This window comes from Dermochelys coriacea, chromosome 26 (assembly GCF_009764565.3).
Source record: "Dermochelys coriacea isolate rDerCor1 chromosome 26, rDerCor1.pri.v4, whole genome shotgun sequence".
Lineage (NCBI taxonomy): Eukaryota > Metazoa > Chordata > Testudines > Dermochelyidae > Dermochelys > Dermochelys coriacea.
Window position 1 is genome coordinate 5,841,921 of NC_050093.1, and position 19,348 is coordinate 5,861,268.

General features: G+C 50.2%; 1 protein-coding gene across 6 annotated transcripts in view; it reads left to right on the plus strand.

The window, feature by feature from the left end:
* BMP1 (bone morphogenetic protein 1) overlaps nt 1–13,499 on the plus strand; it is an 86,045-nt gene extending 72,546 nt beyond the window's left edge. For 2 of the 6 annotated variants that reach the window (XM_043503038.1, XM_038385010.2), the window contains exons 15-20: nt 709–892; nt 9,458–9,583; nt 9,867–9,994; nt 10,509–10,722; nt 11,396–11,646; nt 12,782–13,499. In XM_043503038.1, coding sequence (XP_043358973.1) covers nt 709–892; nt 9,458–9,583; nt 9,867–9,994; nt 10,509–10,722; nt 11,396–11,646; nt 12,782–12,916 — 1,038 coding nt within the window. In that variant the 3' untranslated portion in view covers nt 12,917–13,499. Of the gene's footprint in view, nt 1–708; nt 893–8,375; nt 8,768–9,457; nt 9,584–9,866; nt 9,995–10,508; nt 10,723–11,395; nt 11,647–12,781 lie in introns of those variants that run through there. The other 4 variants (XM_043503039.1, XM_038385011.2, XM_043503040.1 and 1 more) reach the window with 2 other exon arrangements.
* Nucleotides 13,500–19,348: the final 5,849 nt, after the last annotated feature.

Consider the following 19,348-nt stretch of genomic DNA (forward strand, 5'->3'; position numbering starts at 1 on the left):
CACCACCACCTGCAAAAGACTAGCTTGCTGCGTCTCTGGGTGCAGATCCCCACAAAGTTTTAAGCCCCTCCATGCATGGTCTGGGCTTGGGGGGAGGCATGGCTGCAGAGGGAGGTCAGATGTTCGTTTCTCATGGTGGTACTACGTCCTGGAAAGTGCATGGGTCAAAGCCAATGTAGTAGCTCTCAGAGGAAGCGAGGGACTTTTCTACACCAGGTTGGTTGTTGCACGAGATTCATAGACTCTAAGGCCAGAAGGGACCACAGTGATCATCAGAGAACTTCCCTGAAATTCATTCCTGTTTGAACCAGAGCAGATCTTTTAGGAAAACATCCAATCTGGATTTTAAAATTGCAGCTGATGAAGAATCCACCATGACCCTTGGTAAATTGTTCCAGTGGTTAGTTACTCTCACTGTTGAAAACGTACCCCTTATTTCCAGTCTGAATTTGTCTAGCATCAGCTCCCAGCCACTGTCTAGCTAGGGCTGATACATTGGTGCAAAGCTTTAGCATGCATGTATGCACTGCTGTAAATTGTGACCTGCCTCCCCCAATTGCTAGTCAGTTTCTGCCCACTGTAGACAAGCCCTGAGCTCAGTGGTCTAAGCCCTGCTCCAGATTAGCAGCTGGTCAGCTCCTGCTGGCTGCCTCTCCTCACCCCGTATCAGCCTGGCTCCTCTGTCTGTCCTCTCCACCCTCACCCCAGCAGGTTTGCAAATACGACTTTGTGGAGGTGCGCAGCGGGCTGTCGGCCGACTCCAAGCTGCACGGCAAGTTCTGCGGTGCTGAAAAGCCCGATGTCATCACTTCCCAGTACAACAACATGAGGATCGAGTTCAAATCTGACAACACCGTCTCCAAGAAGGGCTTCAAAGCCCATTTCTTCTCAGGTAGACCCACTAGCTTGCAGCATGGGTGTCCTCTGTCCCTTCACCCCCACCCTCTCGCTAACCACCTCCAGCCACTTACCTATGCCTAGAGGGTGCAGTCCCCAGCCCCTTTCACTGGAGGACACTCTGCTGCCTCCAGGAAGTTATAGATTCATAGATACTAAGGTCAGAAGGGACCATTCTGATCATCTAGTCCGACCTCCTGCACAGCGCAGGCCACAGAATCTCACCCACCCACTCCTATGAAAAACCTCACCCATGTCTGAGCTCTTGAAGTCCTTAAATCATGGTTCAAAGACTTCAAGGAGCAGAGAAGCCTCCCTCAAGTCAACCATGCCCCATGCTACAGAGGAAGGCGAAAAACCTCCAGGGCCTCTTCAATCTGCCCTGGAGGAAAATTCCTTCTATGTTCTATGTAAATGCCTCCCCCTCTCCACCTGCAGCTGCACTGGAGAGCCAGGGAGGAGTGGGGAAACATGTTCGAGGTTGTGCAGCTCGTTCCAACTAGGAGCAATGGCCAGATCCTCAGCTGGTGAAAACCAGCATTGGTGCTACACTGATTTGCACCAGCTGAAGATTGGAAATTTAAAAAAACAAACCTGGAACTAAGGCTGTTTACGAAACTCTCCGTTTAATAGGCAAAATCTCGGTCCCTCTGGAGTCGGTTTCTGTGGCGTCACTGTATGCTACGGGGCGTGTACAGTATATGGGCTGCAGTCTGCCCCCCATTAGACGGATAAATCCAGAAGATGCTGAAGTGGCTGCAGGTCTGCACCAGCGTACTGGAGATGGGAATCTGGCCTAGTGTACCTGGGCCCAGATCCTCCGGTATTCAGGCACTGAACTCTCATTTAAAACACTGCGAGTCCGGTGCCAGACTATCTTCAAGGATGTGGGCCTCGTGGCTTACTCTGGTCCTGATTCCACCACCCTCACTCACTCCAGGTGTGCTAGAGGAGTCAGTGGTACAAAGGCAGGACTCACCATGAGTGAGGGCAGCAGCATCTGGCCCTGTGTGTGTCAGATAAAGCTGGCCACCCCCTGGGATGAGCCCGGGCAGCCCCAGTGGATCCCTCTGCGCCAAGTTCAGCAGTGACATAAAGCTGCACTGTTACCGGGGTGAGTTATATGCACTGGGCTAAATTCGGCTGTCAGCAACATGGCCGCTGCTCCCGTTGACTGCTGCGTGTGGCTAAGGATACGTCTGTACGGCAGACAGGGGATAGCAAGCTCTAAGTAAGGGATACATGCCAGCTAACACAGCCTTATGCCAGCTCATGCCTATGGGCCTTCATTGGTTTCAAAGAAACTCCCCATATGACTATTCCTCCAGCTAGGGAAGCTTTTAGTGGCATTGATGCAAACAGGGCTTGTCTACACAAAGACTGAGTGCGTGGCCAGCTGGGGTGTGAATCTACAGCCTGCCGCACACTAAGGGGCTGTGGACCCTGCTACCATGCACTAAAATTTCCCTACTGCACTTTGGCACCTTGCTGCTTGAAATTCCAGCTTGCCACGTGCTAGGTCTCTGAATAGACAAGCCCACGTGCTTTTTGTTTCATTTGCAAGGCTAGACCTTGAAGTCAGCCTCTAAGCCTTTGGCCCCTGCAGTCAATTACAGGTGCAAAACTACCAGAGCAAATGACAGAACCAGCGTACAGCTGCACAGCCAGTTGTTATTGCCTGCCTGACTTTAAAAGGTGCTGAGCTCCCACAGGGCCAAATGAAGTTAATGGGGCCTGCCAGCGTTCAGCACCTCTGCAAATCAGACCACAGATATCTAACTGCTGTCATTTGTGTCTGTAATTATGAATTATATGTATTGCAGTAGCACCTAGGCGCCCCAGTCATGGACCTCTTGTGTTAGGTGCTGTACGAACACAGAACAAAAAGACAGGCCCTGCCCCAAAGAGCTTGCAGTTTGATTAGTTGTGCTACATTTAAAGGGACAACTCCTGGGAAAGCAATGAGCTGCCCTAGCCCCTGACTGCCCTTGGTGCTGGCCTTTCCTTCCCAGGGCACTGCATTCTCTAGCATAATTGTATCATAACAGCTTCAAGGAATTTGAGCTTTCCGAGTGGGCCACTTCTCGCCTTGGCTACGGGTTTCTCCTCGCATAGCCTCCTCCGCTTTGCCTGTCCCCGCGGTGCATCCCAATCCCTGGCTCTGCTTTTGTGATGCCACTGTCTGCTCAATGCCTTTGCCACTTGTCCCTTCTCCTGCCATGCTGGGGACGTGGCAAAGTATCGGCGCACCTTCTCTGCTCGAGGGTGTCCTCTCTCCTCCTCCTCCTGCTGGGATGTGCGCTGATCTAGAATGGACTAAAAACTCCCCCTACTTTCCTAGACTAGTAACAGCAGTGAGATATTGACCCGTCCTACTCTCTTGGCTATGCAGGGTCATTTGGATCCCTGGCTTGTACCTTATGCAGCAATGGGATTGCACTGGGTCTAAGTCTAGGGCATTGCACAGGGTCTAAATCTAGGCAGGATTAGTCCTGAGGTTCCTTAATTATGCCGCGGAGGTGAATCATCTTTGATACATGGAGCCATTCAGCTGCCTACGCTCCCTGGGTTGGGTCTCCTTCTTTTAAAGCAGACAGGGAATGTTGGGACAGTTCCAGTAAAAACCATTACCTGCTTATTTCCTGTGTGTCTTTCTCTTCTTTCCTACACCAATGCCTTGAAAGCAGCGTTAACTTTTGGAAATCCTTTATCCGCTTCTTTTAAAAAATACAAACTCCTGGGTGAGCCCTCCAGTTGATGTAAATCAGCGTAGCTCCATGGAAGACAAGTTCAGGGGCTGGCTCTAGGACCCCAGTTCATTTTTGTTTAGGACAGGTTTTAAGTCTGGGCAGGATTTGTCCTGAGGTCCCTTCATTACGTTGCAGCTGCGAATCGCCTTTGATACATTTCATACATGTTTAGGGCATGGTTATCTTTAAGCGCATGCTGAAGTCCCAGTGAAGTCCAGGCAGTTGAAGGACATGTTTAAAGGGAAGCACATACTGTCTTGAATAGGCATGGATTTAAGCCTGTGCATATGCCTAAGGGCATTCCTGAATCGGGGCCAAAGAAAGATTCCTCAAGGTCTTGGCCCCTTCAAGCCGTCTGCCTGAGCAGTTTTGCCCTCAAAGCTCAGAGAATTTTCTTCAGCTCCTGGTGAGCACCCTGCCCCATCCCATGTGGCCACAGGAGACGTTCCAAAGAACCCACCCAACAGGGCTTCTGCAGCTCCTGTTGTGCCATCACGTCGCTCGTTAATCAAGGCCTTCTGCAGCTGGCTGGAATGAATGAAGAGCAAATGGGCAGGCTTCGGGTATGGTATTTTTGCTTTTTTTTTTTTTTTAATGAAAACAAGGCAAGTAAGGTAATCTGGCCTGGCCCAGCTGGCAGGAATCGCCACCATCCAGCAAAGAACGACCTCAGATAAGCCTCAGCAGCTGATCATCCAGCAGGATTGCCGAGGCATCAGGGTAAGTGTCTTATTCTCCTCCACTTCTTAGCTTAATGGCCTGCTCCTGGATCCTTTACTCACCTAAGTGAATGAAATCCAGGCCCTGCTGAAGTCAATGGGAATTTCATCATTGACTTCAATAGGGTCAGGATTTCACCCATTGGTTTTAGTGGCACTACTTGGGTGGGTAGGGGCTGCAGGATCCCAGGTGCCAATTTAGGTCTTTCTCAGCCTTTTGATGTGCCTTGTGTTTGTTTGCTCCCCTGCCCGATCTGCTGTTGTAGAAACACAGCGTTCCCCAAAGACTTCCCAAATTGCGCTACCCGCCCACAGAACCATTCAGACCCAGGGCTTTATAACTGCGATGGCCACTACATACTCTTGTTCACATTTTGTGGCAACTAGGGAACCGTGGGTGACTTCTCGGGGAGCCCCCAGTCTGTCCCATGGGCTCTACTCGCTGGAACGTCCTCAGGCTATGGATTACCAGAGGTGCCCACTGCAAATGAGGCCATAAAAATATCCCTTCTGTCTCTTCACTCAGGTCACAGCAAGGTGAAGCTGGAGGACACAAAAAGAACTGGATTCCCTATTTGGCGCATCACCCCTATTTGCTCCCAGAATATTCTATTGTTACAGTCCAACATCAGGCAGGGCCAACCATGAGCAGCTCCCAGATGTTTGCTTGGCTGGCTGGTCTCCTCTCTAAAGGTATTCCTATTCCCTTGGTCCTCTCTGGAGTTCTTGGGCCATTCATGCTCCCGATTCAGGCCAGAAGCAAAGCCTGGCTGCCACTGTCCTGTTGCGCAGGAAGGAACCCTCCCGTCTTTGTGACGGAGTCATCTTCCTCACCTCCTGGGCTGCTTTGGGAACTGGGGATAACCAGAGTCAGCTGGCAGGAGGCAGATTGCTCTGGATTCTACTGGAGAAAGCACCGGCTGGGAGCAGAGCTAATGGCCTGGGTTAATGTGGGTGTGTGCATTAGACAAGCAAACGAGATCAAGAGCCGTGGTGGAACAGCAGCTGTTGACCAGCCGAACAGAAGACATTGGCTGGAATGTCCTATTCCTTAGCAGATGCTGCAGAGTCTTGGTGCTTATCCATTTCCACTGGAGCTGCCAGTGTCAGTGCCCAGGTAAGCTCCCCTTCTAATGTCCTTTCCACACCGGAACATTGCTTCACTGCTGTATGTTTGTGTGATTCAGTACCTCTTGGGCTTAGGTATCTTTCTGATCCTTCATTACTATTGTGCAGTGTTATCTGCCTAGGTTGTTGCCCTCCACCCCAGTGGTGGCTGCATTTCATCACCGCTACATGTGGTCCTGCTCCAGGAAAGCACCTAACCACATGCTTAACAGTGGAAGTCAGTGGGACTTAAGCACGTGCTTTGGCCAATGGTGTGCTTTCGTGGTATCGGGGTATATGTCGATACAAACAGGTGTATACGGCCCAATGCTGCATCGCTCGATTGTGGTGGGAGTTTTGAGTGCAGACGGAAAGCAGAATTGGGCCCAGAGCTTGTAAGATGCTTTGGGAACCTTCAGGATAAATGTCAGACGATATCATTATTGCTGATTTATTTATTTTCAATGAACGAGTTGATAGAATAAACAGTTACTAAAGACAGCTTTCCAGTGGGCTCTTTTCCTATGCAAATTCTCTTTCTTTTATCTCCCCATCCCAGGTGTCCTTCCTGAAGGGAGTCTATTACACACAGTCCCCCTTGCAGACACCTCGCCTCGATTGAAACGCTTCTCCCCCCTGCTCTGTTTGCTGCCTGTACAGTTAGGCCTTTCAGAGCCCCCTCCTCTGCTGCATCATGAACTTTGAGCTTTCTGGTTATAGGCTTCCAGGAAACAGGTCTGGCTATGTGCAGCAGTGGGTGGTCAGAACAAGGGGGTACGTACCGTTGCACAAAGGGGTTGTAATGGCACGTCACACCTGTTCTTAACAGTAGCCAGGCTCGTAAGAGTAACTGGACCATGCATCGTGCTAAACAGAGCCTCGCATGCATGTCTAGATGAAAGAGCCTCCTGAATGCAGCCTGTAAGCAGTGTCTCACCTGGAGCCTTGGGCATGGGAGACCCCTGGCTTCCTGGGGGGGTGTTCTTTTCCCCACAAGACAGAATGGTCACGGGATTTTTGCTATTCTTTGTATCATAGTAGCAGACCTAAAGGCTCTAACTGAGACCAGGCTCCTATTGTGCTAGGCACTGCCCGTGCACAGAGTTGACCTGCAGAGTTGACAATCTAAACAGATGAAGGAAGGACTGTTAAGCCCCTGTTCTACAGATGAGGAACAGTAGCAGAGAGGTGAAGTAACTGGCCCAAGGCGGCATGGGGAGTCTAGGAACTAAGCCTGGATCCCATGAGACCCAGTGCGATGCCTTAAGCATAAGACCAGCCTTTTGCTCCAGCAAACCTTTCCTGGATTTGTGCTGTCTTGTGGGGAAAAGAACACCCCCCAGGAAGCCACGTGTCTCCCGTGCCTGAGGGTCCAGGTGAGATGCTGCTTATAGGCTAAATTCAGGAGACTCTTTGACTCGCTGACTAGAAACAGGTGCTTCTTGCAGACTAATCATTCTTGATGTTTAAGCCCCTGATTGTGTGCTTGGCACGGTACAGGGCTAAAAGAACCACAGCTCCTGGGGGCTTACAGTCTGAACAGGTAGTGCACGCAAGAGCTCAGTGCAAGACCAGGGGCTGGGGCCGACTTACTGCCATTTTTAATACTTGGTTGTCTGCCCCCAGAGTCAGGATCTGCCATAAGTGGAAATCTCCAAATGCCCAATCTTAACTGTCCTGTTATTGTTATTTGTATTACAGTGGGGCCGCAAGACCACAACCGAGATCAGGGCCGTGCTGTGCGAGGTGCTGCACATATACATAGTGAGCAACAGTCCTTGCACAAAGAGCTTACCACTTAGACAAGACTGGCTAAGGGTGGGAGGGGAAACAAGAGGCCGAGAGAGGGGAAGTGTCTTGCCCAACTTCACACACACAGGTCAGTGGCAGAGCTGGTGAATAGAACCCTGGTCTCCTGGCTGCCAGTCGAGTGCACTATCTGCATCACCGCGTGGCCTCTTGGCCTGTCCTACAGCCAAAGAAATTGCCCCATGGGGAGCCCTAAGTAACCAACCTTCCTACACATGCTCCAAAGCCTTGAGACGACGTCGCCTTTCAGGGGGTTCTGCCATGTGCAGGGGCAGGTCCTTCCCGTAACAATTGCAGCCAGGGTTCGGCGGAGCGGAGGTAAGTGGGTAGGCGGGAGGATTTTGCCTCCTCCCATCTCCACGCACCGTCCCATTGCAGGTGCTCAAAGCGCAAACAACGATCCCTCAAAAATTCCAAAACCTCCTCCAAATTAACACTCTGCAAACCCTGTGCCCTCTAAGTTATGTATCTGGAGGGCTATCCCTCATGATGTGGAATTTGTATTGGCTTTTAGCAGGTGACACCTAGCGAAGACTTTATTTGACTGATAGCTTGAAAGGGCCAATTTGCTCCCAATACTCCCTTGTCTCAAACCTCTCTGGAGTCTGCCAGCTCACCTCTGCCTCCTCGCATTCTCCTCTATGCAGAGCTAGAGCTGTGTTAGGCCAGTGAATGTAGGATAACACGGGAAAGGAGGAGACACTTCTGCCCTGAAAGGAACACTCCCCCAAGCGCCTTGAGGGGGTGCTGCACCTGAAAGTTCCTCCCGACTGGCCCATCCATCACTTAATGCTGGAGCTAAAGTTTGCTTTCAAGAGCCAAAGGGGACGGGTGGGGTGTGACTCAGTGGGCTCCAGGAGATCTTGGCGCCTTTCCCTTGTGCTGTGCCTCTCCTGTAGTTTGGCAGCAGTAGCTGTATCTGTGCTTCCCCTTTCGCTCAGCTCTGTAACACGTGCTACTGAGTATGGCCCCCGCTCTCTGCATGTCCCTCAGCCCCCCAGCCCTTTCCTTGGCTCTCTTACCTTGGTGTCCAACTCTCCTTCCTGGCACAGCAGCACAGGTTCGTTTTCATTTTCTCCCTCTGTCGTTTCAGAAACAAAGCAGCAGCCGCCACCGCCCCCGAAAGCTCGCCCACCCGGCTTGAAGTTCCGCCTGCAGAAAAGAATACGAGGCCCTAAAGGAACTCGGCCAATCCTCCGTTCAGTTCCTCAGGAACACCACTGCCCCTCCAAAGGATCCAGGGAACAGGGAACCAATGTCCTTCCGTTCTGTCCTAGCTCACAGCCTCGCTCAGAGAGCAGCCCAGGCCCCAAATTCCTTGCTTGACAGAACTGGTTGTTGGCCTTATTATTTTTTTATTCACCATTGTTTTAGACTCCTCTGGTTTGTCATTGACCAGTTGACCTTTATTTCCGATTTTTATTGTGTCTGTGACATTTCCTATTGATAAGTAAAGAAGGACACCATGTCCTGGTCTTTCTTGCATCTTTGGTTGTCCTTGTGTCTGTTTTTCTACCTACCCGTCTGTACAGTAAGCAGGTAATGGTTGTGTCCCATATATATTGAATTGATTTCCATATGGAATTAGCACGGGGCAAGATTTGCAGACACGGAGCTTGATTCTCCTCTCGCTTGCACTAGTTTTGTGCTTCAATCACTGCATTCACTCTGGTGGAAGTGAGAGCAAGGGTCAGGCTCATAGATCTGGTTGCTGCTGGAAATAAGAACTTGCTTGTCTGATAGTTTCCTTCCACTGATAGCTGAACGTTTCGAGTCCAGCTCCGGGGACTTTCAGTAACAGAGCACTCAGAGTCTGAGAGTAGTGAGTGAGGTATGATTTAGTTGGCACAATTTGTCTCCATGGAAGATGTTTCCACTCGAACAGGCGGTGGTATGGATTGAGGTCCCTTAAGCTGATGTTCACCCCAGTGCAGAAGGGTCACAGGGAGGCACTGGACACCAATTCAGTTATGGAATTTAAGTGGGATTTTGCAATGCACAGAACCTTGTGAGTGAGCCTTCTGCACTGGGGGTGAGTCTGAATGGCTCAGCTGCCCTAGATTTTACCCCATTGAGAAGGGTCATCCATTGCAATGCTGGCAATTCACCATAACCCAGCAGGGAACAATACCTAGGCCCAGCTAAACCACGGACTGCTTCTTTTCTTCTCCTTAGACAAAGACGAATGTTCGAAGGATAATGGGGGGTGCCAGCACGACTGCCTAAATACCTTTGGCAGCTACCAGTGCCAGTGCCGCAGCGGCTTTGTGCTGCACGACAACAAGCACGATTGCAAAGAAGGTATGTTTATCCCCAGGACAGCAGGGAAGGTACAGTTGCCTTGCTAGGCTTCTCCGTGCACAAGGTCTCTGAAGGGTTTGCTGCCAGTTTCCTCTGGACCATGCACATGTTTCCCCATCTCTTCATTTTTCCCAGCAACAAGGGGCTGGCGAGGGAATAAACAGCTTAGCTACCCCTTTGGGAGTGTTAGGTGAGTGAGTTTTGGAGGTGGGGGAAGGATGGAGAAATGATCCTTTGGGGGATAGGCCCCCTGGCTGACTCCTTTGGGATTCTCTTCCTGCAGCTGGCTGTGATCACAAGGTGACGTCCATCACTGGTACCATCACTAGCCCGAACTGGCCCGATAAGTACCCGAGCAAGAAAGAGTGCATCTGGGCAATAACTACCACGCCTGGGCACCGCGTCAAACTGGTAACGTATAGCGCAAGGGACTAGCAGCAGAAAAATACACATGTGATATAGCGACCGCAGCCACCGGTCCCCGTGTGAAGGATACAGCACCTAGGAATTTCCAGTCTGCTTCAGACCAATGTCTGTCTAGTCCATTGTCCTCTCTCCAGCTATGTCCAATACCAGATGCTGTGCAGGGAGGTGGATAGCCTCTCTAATGGACAATGGAGCCAGGACACACATGGGAGGAAGGGGACAATTACGCAGTAACATCCCCATGGGACGTTTCTTGTTAACGGTGCTTTGAGAGCAGTCAAATGGGATGGGAGTAGATTGCAGATAAGGTGACCTCTGCACAGAGAAACTGCCCGCTGCATCCAGACGAACGTGGGTCCTAACAGCATAGCCAGAGACGTGCTGTATATGGGACTTGGAATGGCCCCCATCACTGTCGTGACTTGAGATCCATAGAACTTCGGTGCTTTGCCACCTACTATCATTGTAAGTTTCCCTCTGTCTCCTCCTGTCTTCCCAGACCTTCACAGAGCTGGATATTGAGGGTCATCAGGAATGCACTTATGACCACCTGGAGGTTTACAATGGGAAGGATGCCAAGGCTCCAGTCCTGGGCAGGTTTTGTGGGGCTAAGGAACCGGACCCTGTCATCTCCACCAGCAACAAGATGTTCCTCAAGTTCTTCTCCGATAACTCCGTCCAGAAAAAGGGCTTCCAGGCCACCTATTCAACAGGTAACCGGGTTTTTGTTGCTTGGTATTTGGTTCAGTGGCAGATAAAAACTCCGGAGAGTTGTGGCGATGTCAGGCCAGGTGTGAAGCTCTGGTCCCAGAAGAGAGGGGCTGGAATATTATCCCACTTCACCCTTGTGTCTCCCTAGGAACTGTGGTGTTTTAAAGACTCCGAGGCTTGGCGTGGTTCAGTATAATGTGTATGTATAATGTGTTGAATGTGTGGAGAGAATCAAGGGGAGGAGAAGAACAGAAAGATTAGAGATCACTGGCTGATAGTAAAGCAACGTTGATAGGAGCAAGCAAAGCAGCTGCCATGTTTCTTTTTGAAGACGTGCTTTTGGGGGGCAGATGGCTCAGGAGATCAGTGATGGGACAAGGAGCCGCTGACTTCTGCATGGCCCATTTGGCCATCTATCTCACGGTTGCTCAGTGGACCCTGTGCAAAAAACGCCCACGGCTGGCAGACTAAGCAGAGAGGCCAAAGGCTGGATGGGGCCAGAGGCTGAGCTGATGGGGTGGGTGTTTGGTGAGCTCCTGGGTAGAGAGAGGCCCCCCCTGGGCTGCCAGAGGGAAGACATTAGGAAATAGGGAGGAAAGAAGATGACCCTCTCTGGCAATAGGTGTGCACCCTTCTTCACCTCCTTGCTATGCACGTGCATGTTCTTACTTCCAGTCTGCGGGGGCCAGATGCGAGCTGAGGTGAAAACCAAGGACCTGTACTCACACGCTCAGTTCGGAGACAACAACTACCCTGGGGGCTCGGACTGCGAGTGGGTGATTGTGGCGGAGGAGGGCTATGGGGTGGAGCTCATCTTCCAGACCTTCGAGATCGAGGAGGAGGCCGACTGTGGGTACGACTACATGGAGCTCTTCGACGGCTATGACGGGACAGCGCCACGCCTCGGGCGCTACTGTGGATCTGGGGTAAACTTTCCCTGCTGTCCCCCCTCCATCCCACCCCCACTCCCGCTTGGCCCCAGAAGTCAGGGATAGCGGCACCACATCCCAGAGCAAAACCGTGCGCTCTGAGCCAAGAATTGATTGTTCGGTTTGGTGGCTGAATGGAAAAATCTAGGGGAAAAACAAAATGTTTTTGTTTGACCTACAATGAATTTTTTCCCCCAGTGGTTTTATTACGGTTTGGAGTGGTCTTCAGCCTTTTTTAAAAAAGTTTAAGCAAATCTAGCTACATTTCTAAACAAAAAGTCAAAAAGGTTTGTTTTGAAATGTCTAAACGAACCATTTTGACTTTTTCTACTTTTTTTTTCATTTGTTTTGGGACAAAACTATTCACTGAATTCAATCTGGATTTCCAGCCCGGATAGGGGGCGGAGTTTGGACTGAAAAATGCCTTTTCTGGCAAATAAACTATTCCCTGAAGAAAAAAAAAACTGGCCCAGCTGTAGCACTCAGCTACTGCGGAGATGGGCACAGTATAAGAACCTATAGGGACTGGAAAAACCAATGATAATGCAAAGCACGGCAAGCCCATTGAAGGAGAGCAGGAAACACCTCACCCCTGGCGGGGAAGCGATTGAGCTTTCAGAGCTGGGGGCGGGGTGGTTAAGACTAGGGAGGGATATTTCAGTTTAACGTGGGTCCCTTTGGAAAGAGGGGTAAGCCAAACCGAAATCAGTGCCCACCCAGCGTCCGTGGCCATGGAACTAACCCAGTTTAGGTTGGTGCATAGATAAGCCTGTTGGTGCTAGCCCAGTGACCGCCTACGCTCAACCCTGCCATTGGACGCTGCCTCAAGCAAGATGGGGTGCAAGCTGCCCCACCCCAGGAGTTGCCCTGGGATTCAGACATTGCTGTCAGCCCCCCAGGCCTTCGCCCTGCTCCCTCCTGGCTCCAGGGCCGTTGATGGTTTGCTGCTGACCTCTCTCAGCAGCAACTTGTGCCACTGGCCCGTGAGGAAGGGGAAGATGGCTTGGCTCCACCAAGCCGTCCCAGAGAACCTGTAGACTCTCAGGCCCCTGCAGTCTCTCACCCTCTGGGTCTATGAGGGAGAAACAAGTGTGCCCTGACCGGCTCTCTCCACTCCGTTGCCTCCCCCCAGCCCCCGGAAGAGGTCTCCTCCGCCGGCGACTCGGTCATGATCAAGTTCCACTCAGACGACACCATCAATAAGAAGGGCTTCCACCTGCGGTACACCAGCACCAAGTTCCAGGACACTCTGCACACAAGGAAATGAAGCCCCACGGCCACCAGGGTCCTCGCCACCCCACGCTGGAGGGACAGTTCTTTTCTGTATAGAACAAATCCATGCGCGGGGAGGTGGGGGGAACCAGACAGACTGGATGGAGAAACACACAGTCAACCTCAGCACTAAGACACACTCACACAGAGGCTAAGATGCAGTCAGCTGCTGGCATCGACCAGATTGAGGGCGGGGGGGGGGAGGGGGATGTCTTCTATCTCTTTAAATATCCATTCCTTGGCCTCTTTTTGTTCTTTGAATCAGGGCACTGCCCAAGCCAGGAGCAAATGTTCTTCTTAACCACTTTGCAACTACCGTTGATGAATCGATTGTATCCCCCAACTCCCCTAACACCCCCCCCTTCGGGAGGTATTGCTTAATGCAGGAAAGTCCAACTGTATGGCAGACGTTTACCTTTTTAACTTGACAAAGCAGGTATCAGCTCAGCTCCCTGAATGTACAAAGCCCATAGGAGTGAAGAGCCCAGCACGCGCACAGAAGCTGCTGGCTATCTGTTGTAACGATGTAATAAAAATTCTGTCTTGTAAGGAGATGGCCATCGGCCTCTTTAACTCTCGTCTGTTTGGGGTTTTGTTTTAGTGATGCTTTTATGAGAGACACCTAATGTATCGGAGTCCTTTTCCCCCAATGTACGTTTGTTCTTTTTAAAAGTCTGATCTCCAGTTGGAGCGTTGTCCTCTTTCATGACACATCAGTCGATCTAGAGACAGCCCCGAAAGCAATTGCGGGAAGGAGCCATGCACTACCTCCAGCCCCACTTGGAAAGTCCGCATCTAATAAATGGAAAGTGTTGCAAACAAAACCGCCTGGAGTCCTTGCTGGTGTGCGCCTGCTATCCAGGTATTCCCATCTGTGCGCTCTCTCTTTTGGATCCTTTTTGGATTCTCTTTCATCCTCTGCCATCTGGTGGTGGTTTCCAGTGATGCTGTTTCTTTCTGGGGTCCTGCTTTTCAGAAGCCATTGTCCCATTGGGTTCCAGCCGTGCTGGATCCTTCTTGGGAGAGATTCTGATCTCTTGGATCCTATTCTCGTGCCTGCTCTCCAGCTCTGCCATCTCCTCCAGGGCTCCTGCGGTAGTGTTCTACTCTCCAGATGTTTCCAGCTGTGATCTCTCTTTTGTCGATCCTTTTCTGCAGTATCTCTTAATCTTCCATGCGTCTGATTCTCCTTTCACACTCATGTTAATCTGGAGGAATTCTAGTGGACTCAGTGAAGTGTCTCCACTGTATGGTAAATGAGAAGACTGAAAAAGGCCCTATTTATCTGGGCTTGAGTCAGCAAAGCAATTAAGCAGTTGCTTAAACTTAAGCGAGTACTTAAGTGCTTTGCTGATTCAGGGCCTTAGGGAGACAGGAACGGCTTTATTGATCATATTTAATTTTTTTTTACATGTTTTTATATTCAAATAACTTTTCCCCTCACCCCACGTTGCAAGGGGAATAGCCGGAAAATATTGCAGAGCAATTAAGAGAGACAAGAGAAACCTATAAGGTAACATGGGCATTTACAGTCAGCAAGGAGCGGAGTCCTGGCTCTGAACCCTGGCATGGCTGCAAGTCAGGTTTGCTAATGTGAAATGCTCATTTGCTGGCTCATTCTGCAGGAGGCGCTACACGAGCAAGGCGAATGCTGTTCACACATGAGTAGGTCTCTCTGAACCGGAAACGCGGCCGAACCCAAACTCCAGAGCTTCAGGAAAGCACAGAGCCAGGCCTGCATTGTGCAGTCCAGGCCCAGCTCTGATTGCAACAGCCATTCTGGAGCCTTTAACTGAGGCTTGAAACAAATTTGTAGAGCTTCTGGTCAAATGCATGTCAAGGGCAAAATGCAGACACTTGGATCAAACTCCATTCTCAACCCAAACAGTCTCCAGAATCCTTGTGGGCAGAGGAGTCACCAGCTCTGTCATGGGTGTGCGAGAGGCACGTGGAAAACCACACCCTGGAAACATTTATCCTCAGCCCTTTCAAACTCCCCCCCTCCCCCCCGTACAATCCAAGAAACAAGCTGAAGTTTGATATTGCCTCCATCCCCTTGCCCAAGCCTGCCTGTCCCTCTTCCGTTCCGTCTTGTGTCTGTCTCTACATGAGCTGCTTGGATAGCTTCGCTCCTGTGGGTCTGAGAGTAATACAGTGCTTTTCCTCCGGAAGGCTCCCAAGGCACTTTGTGAGCCCCATACAGGGTACTTAGCAACACTGGGAAACAGTAGCCCCTGGGGTAGGGTGGCAGCTCTGTCGACAGCTAGCATACAGGGCTGTGGGAGATTGGGGGACACCAGCAGAAACACTGATTCCAAGTGCCAAAAGATCTTAATGTCTTTGTAGAGGACACAGGATGTCAGCCTTCTCCAAAAGAAACAGCCTGGGGTCTCATCTGATCTCCCTTGAAAGGATAACGGTTAGATGCACTAAACACCACCAGAGACCCACATGGCCAAATCCTCAGACCCTCACTCAGTTTTTAGGCCACCCTTACTCAGCAAAACTGCCAGTAACTCCAATTAGAGTTTGCTTGATTAAGGAAAGAGCAACTATGGAGTAAAACCTGAGTAAGGACCTCGGGAATTGCACTGTTCTTTCCATCTGCTTCATCGTGTGTGCTGTAATGACCTTGCTAAGCAAACTACTTCATTCAGCGTGTCCCTCCATCCAGACGCTTAAGTTTCTGTTTTGCCTGCTGTAGCAAAATTATATCCCTTATACATTTTTAACTCAAATAATCTAACTGAGAATTTCCTATTTACCCATATGATTTCATTTGTTTTAATCCTCTTTTGCCCGCTGTTGCTCCTTCCTCGGCCCAATTATGCTAGAAAAAGAGAATGATGCCCAAATAATGTGACGTTGGATATCCTAGAGTAAATGGGGTGGATACGTTAGTTATCATCAACCTTTTCCATAACTGTGCTCTTCTAGCCAGGGCCTAGCTGGGACCCACCCCATCTTTCATTTAACAACATGAGAAAGGCAGGGAGGGCATGACCCCCCAGCACCAGGTCATGGCCCCCAGCTGGAGAACCCTTGAATTCAAGGATTCCATGAAACAGGTCACTGAACTTTGTCCGGAAAGTGATGAAACTGAAATCCACCTCTTGAAGATCTCTGATGACAGCCTAGGTATGAAGCATGCTTATGACATCACCCAGGCAGCTGCTGATGTCACAGAAACCCCAACGCCGGGCACAATACTCAAGTGAAGGTAGTATGGAGATGGGTCAGGTGAGCGGAAAGGGAGCAGCATGAGACTCCAGAAAGAAAAATGGAAGGAAATGCACTACACCCCACGGCAGCTTTCCAAGAAGATTGGCGTCACCTACTCCATGGCCCAGTTCATAGTGCAGAGCTATCGCAGGCCATGCCACGCCAAAGCTTGCCAACGTGTCACCCACCTTCAACCAACTCCCAAAAAACAGAATGTGACTGTGTATAAGGCCCAGTGCACGTATTGTGTCAGGACCAGGGGCCGACGCCAGGAGTTAACAGACTCTGGTGCATCTTTGACATCTTGCTGCAGAGCAAAGGGGAAAGCGGAGGAGGATATGCGTGGCTATGACGCTCCGTTGACATCTAATGCCGGGGGAAAGAGAGGAGCCAAGAATATGGGTGATTCTGCTGTGCCTTCTCTTCACATCTATTCAAGATCTTATTCCAGGGCCAAGTCCAGAAAAGAGCACGTGAGCCCCTCCACATCCTATTCCAGACCCTGCAGGGGAAGAAGCTATGTGGCTTCTCCTCTTAGAAAAGCAAAATTTTCTAAAGGAAGGAGGGGAAGAAGGAGGCAAAATGTAAAAAGGAGAAAAGGAGCCCAGGGCGGGAGATACCAAAGGGTGAGAAAAGCTGTCCCTTTTGTGCCTTCTAAGCAGCCCTGCCAGGGAAGAGGCAGAGAAATACCCATAACCCTCCTTCTGGATGTACCATTGAACATATACCTGGAGGATGAACAATGGACAGTGAAAGGAGAGCAGAGGCAAACAGGCAAGAAACGGAGGAACAAAGGTGTTGCTGTCCAAGTCCCTTCCATCTGCACCACCGAGCTCATAGCAACAGATGGCTATCAAACCGATTCTTCTTGCGGACACGGGGAATCCAGGACCAGGCAGTGGGCTGCAGATGCATCCACGACTGTAGATGAGAGCCCAGGGGAGAGGAAGGTTCCTGTCCCTGAGGAGATTTCCTGTGAACATGGGGCTTATCCAACAGGTGGAGAGGTCCCAACAGAAATCAGCAAGGAATGCACTGGCTCTGGGTGGTGGGAAAGGATCCAAAACTGGCTGCTGTCCTTCGGAATGTATTTGGAAAATATAATAAAGTCCTAGCTCTCCCAGCCAGATCCTCTCTTGTTTGCTATTGTTTCATTCGTCCCTAATGTGAGCATGCTTAGAGTGCTGAACCAGGGACCATCTGCATCACAGTGGGATGTGGGCACTTGCAGGTAGCCTGCTGTGAGGCGCTGGAGAATCTAGCGAGCAAGGCTTTGAGGACCTGATTTAAAGGCCACAGGAGTCTTTGCACTGACTTCACTAGGCTTTGAATCAGGTCCTTATACAGCCCTCACCACCAACATCTGCTGACCACCTCACAGGCTGCACCGCAGGTGATGAGGATGATCAAGTGATTACCTGCTCCCTGGCCACAGACCCATCACCTGGGAGGCAGCTTAATTAATCACAGGCTGGGGACTGAACCAGAATCCCTTTAAAGGACCAGCCCATCCTGGGAGAGTCCCTTGGATTTTAGGGGCCCAAATTGAGACCCCTGACAGGGGCCTGTTTTTCAGAGGGAGGGAGGGTGGGTAGGTAGGTGGGTGGGTAATAAACACTGTCTAAAAATTAGCCCCCGTTAAGTTACCTTAAGTAGAGCTAGGTGGGGAACAGTTCTTCATCCTGGTAGTGTTTTTGAGAGTTCCAAGTTTTTTCCCATCCTGAATTGGGATGAAAAGTCAAAACTCAAAAAATGTTTGCAACCTGGCGATCTGAAAAATGTTTTGTTTCGATCATTTTGAAATGTCTCATTTCCATTTCAACCTTTTCCCCCATTTTTAAAAGCTTTTTTTGTAGTATAAATTAACTAAAATGTCTGAACAGAAAATCGCTTTGCACCAGAAAACGAAGCTGTTCATTTTGGTAATGTCAACGCGGGATGGTTCTACAATTTCAGAACTTGTTCTTCTCAAAGGGGGAGAGTTATCAGAACCGACCCTCTCCCACAAACAGTTCCAGCCCCAGCAAATTGACATTTTCTGACAAAAAAAAAGTTGGGCTGGAAAACTCGCAACCAGCTCCAGTCTCAATTGGGCCACTTGGATGCACGAGTTGCTTTTGAAAACCTCAGCACGCAATTGCCTCTCCTTGGAACCTCTGGGTCGCCCTTTGATTTATGGGTGCTGCCAACTGCCAGGAACACTGGCCTCCTTTTCCCTTTCCCTGTCTCCCTCGCATCTGCCCAGCTCGCATCTGGATTCAATCTCTTTTGGCCCTAACACTGTCTTTGTATCATTGCCCAGCCAGCCGTTAACATTTCAGCAGCCCCAGTTCTGTCACTCGGGGAATGCAGCTTCTTTCAGCTCCCCGGGCTATATCTCAGAGTTGACATAAAGGGCATGCCCGGTCACCTGTGAAATCTGCAGCCCGATTTGCAATAGTTTGCAGGCCAGTCCCAGTTTTAACCTGGTCCTTTCAGTAGCTGTCGATCAGCCCTGTGCTAATTGGGCCAACTTTTAGGCAGAGACTGAGTCGGGAGAGCGGACCTGCCGCACTTCTCTGCTGACTAATGAAATTCTGCGCTAACTGAGCTGGCCGATGTGTATGTGCACCACTGCCTTCTACTGGATGGTATCTGAACTGCTCAGCTGTGTGGCATGAGTCTGATACTATCACTAACTACTAATGGAGATGTGACAGGTAGCATCATCATCATCATCATCATCATCAAACACAAATAGTCTACTGAGGACCATTGCACCAGGCAGAGTGACCATGGTGGATGGTGTCGCACCAGGGATTGTGTAGTGAAGTTCCCAGATCTGGCTCAATTCTGCAAATCCACAAATCCCTGGAATGGCCCCACAAAAGGGCTCCTGGTAGGGTCAATGGAGAGTTTTGGAGAGAGTGGTGTGGTGGGGTGTTTTTGTCCATCCTGGCAATGGGGTTGAAGAGCACGCAATGCTGCTTTTGAACTTAATAAGTGAAGAGAGTTCATCTGAAATCAACAGGATGAAATACAATGAGAATAATCATGAAGTACAACACTTGGAAGGAAAAATCAAATGCCCAACTACAAAATGGGGAATAACTGGCTAGGCGGTAGTGTGGATGAAAAGGGTCTGGGGGTTACAGTGGATCACAAATTGAATACGAATCGTCAATGTGATGCAGTTGCCAAAAAGGCTAGTATCATTGTGGGCTGT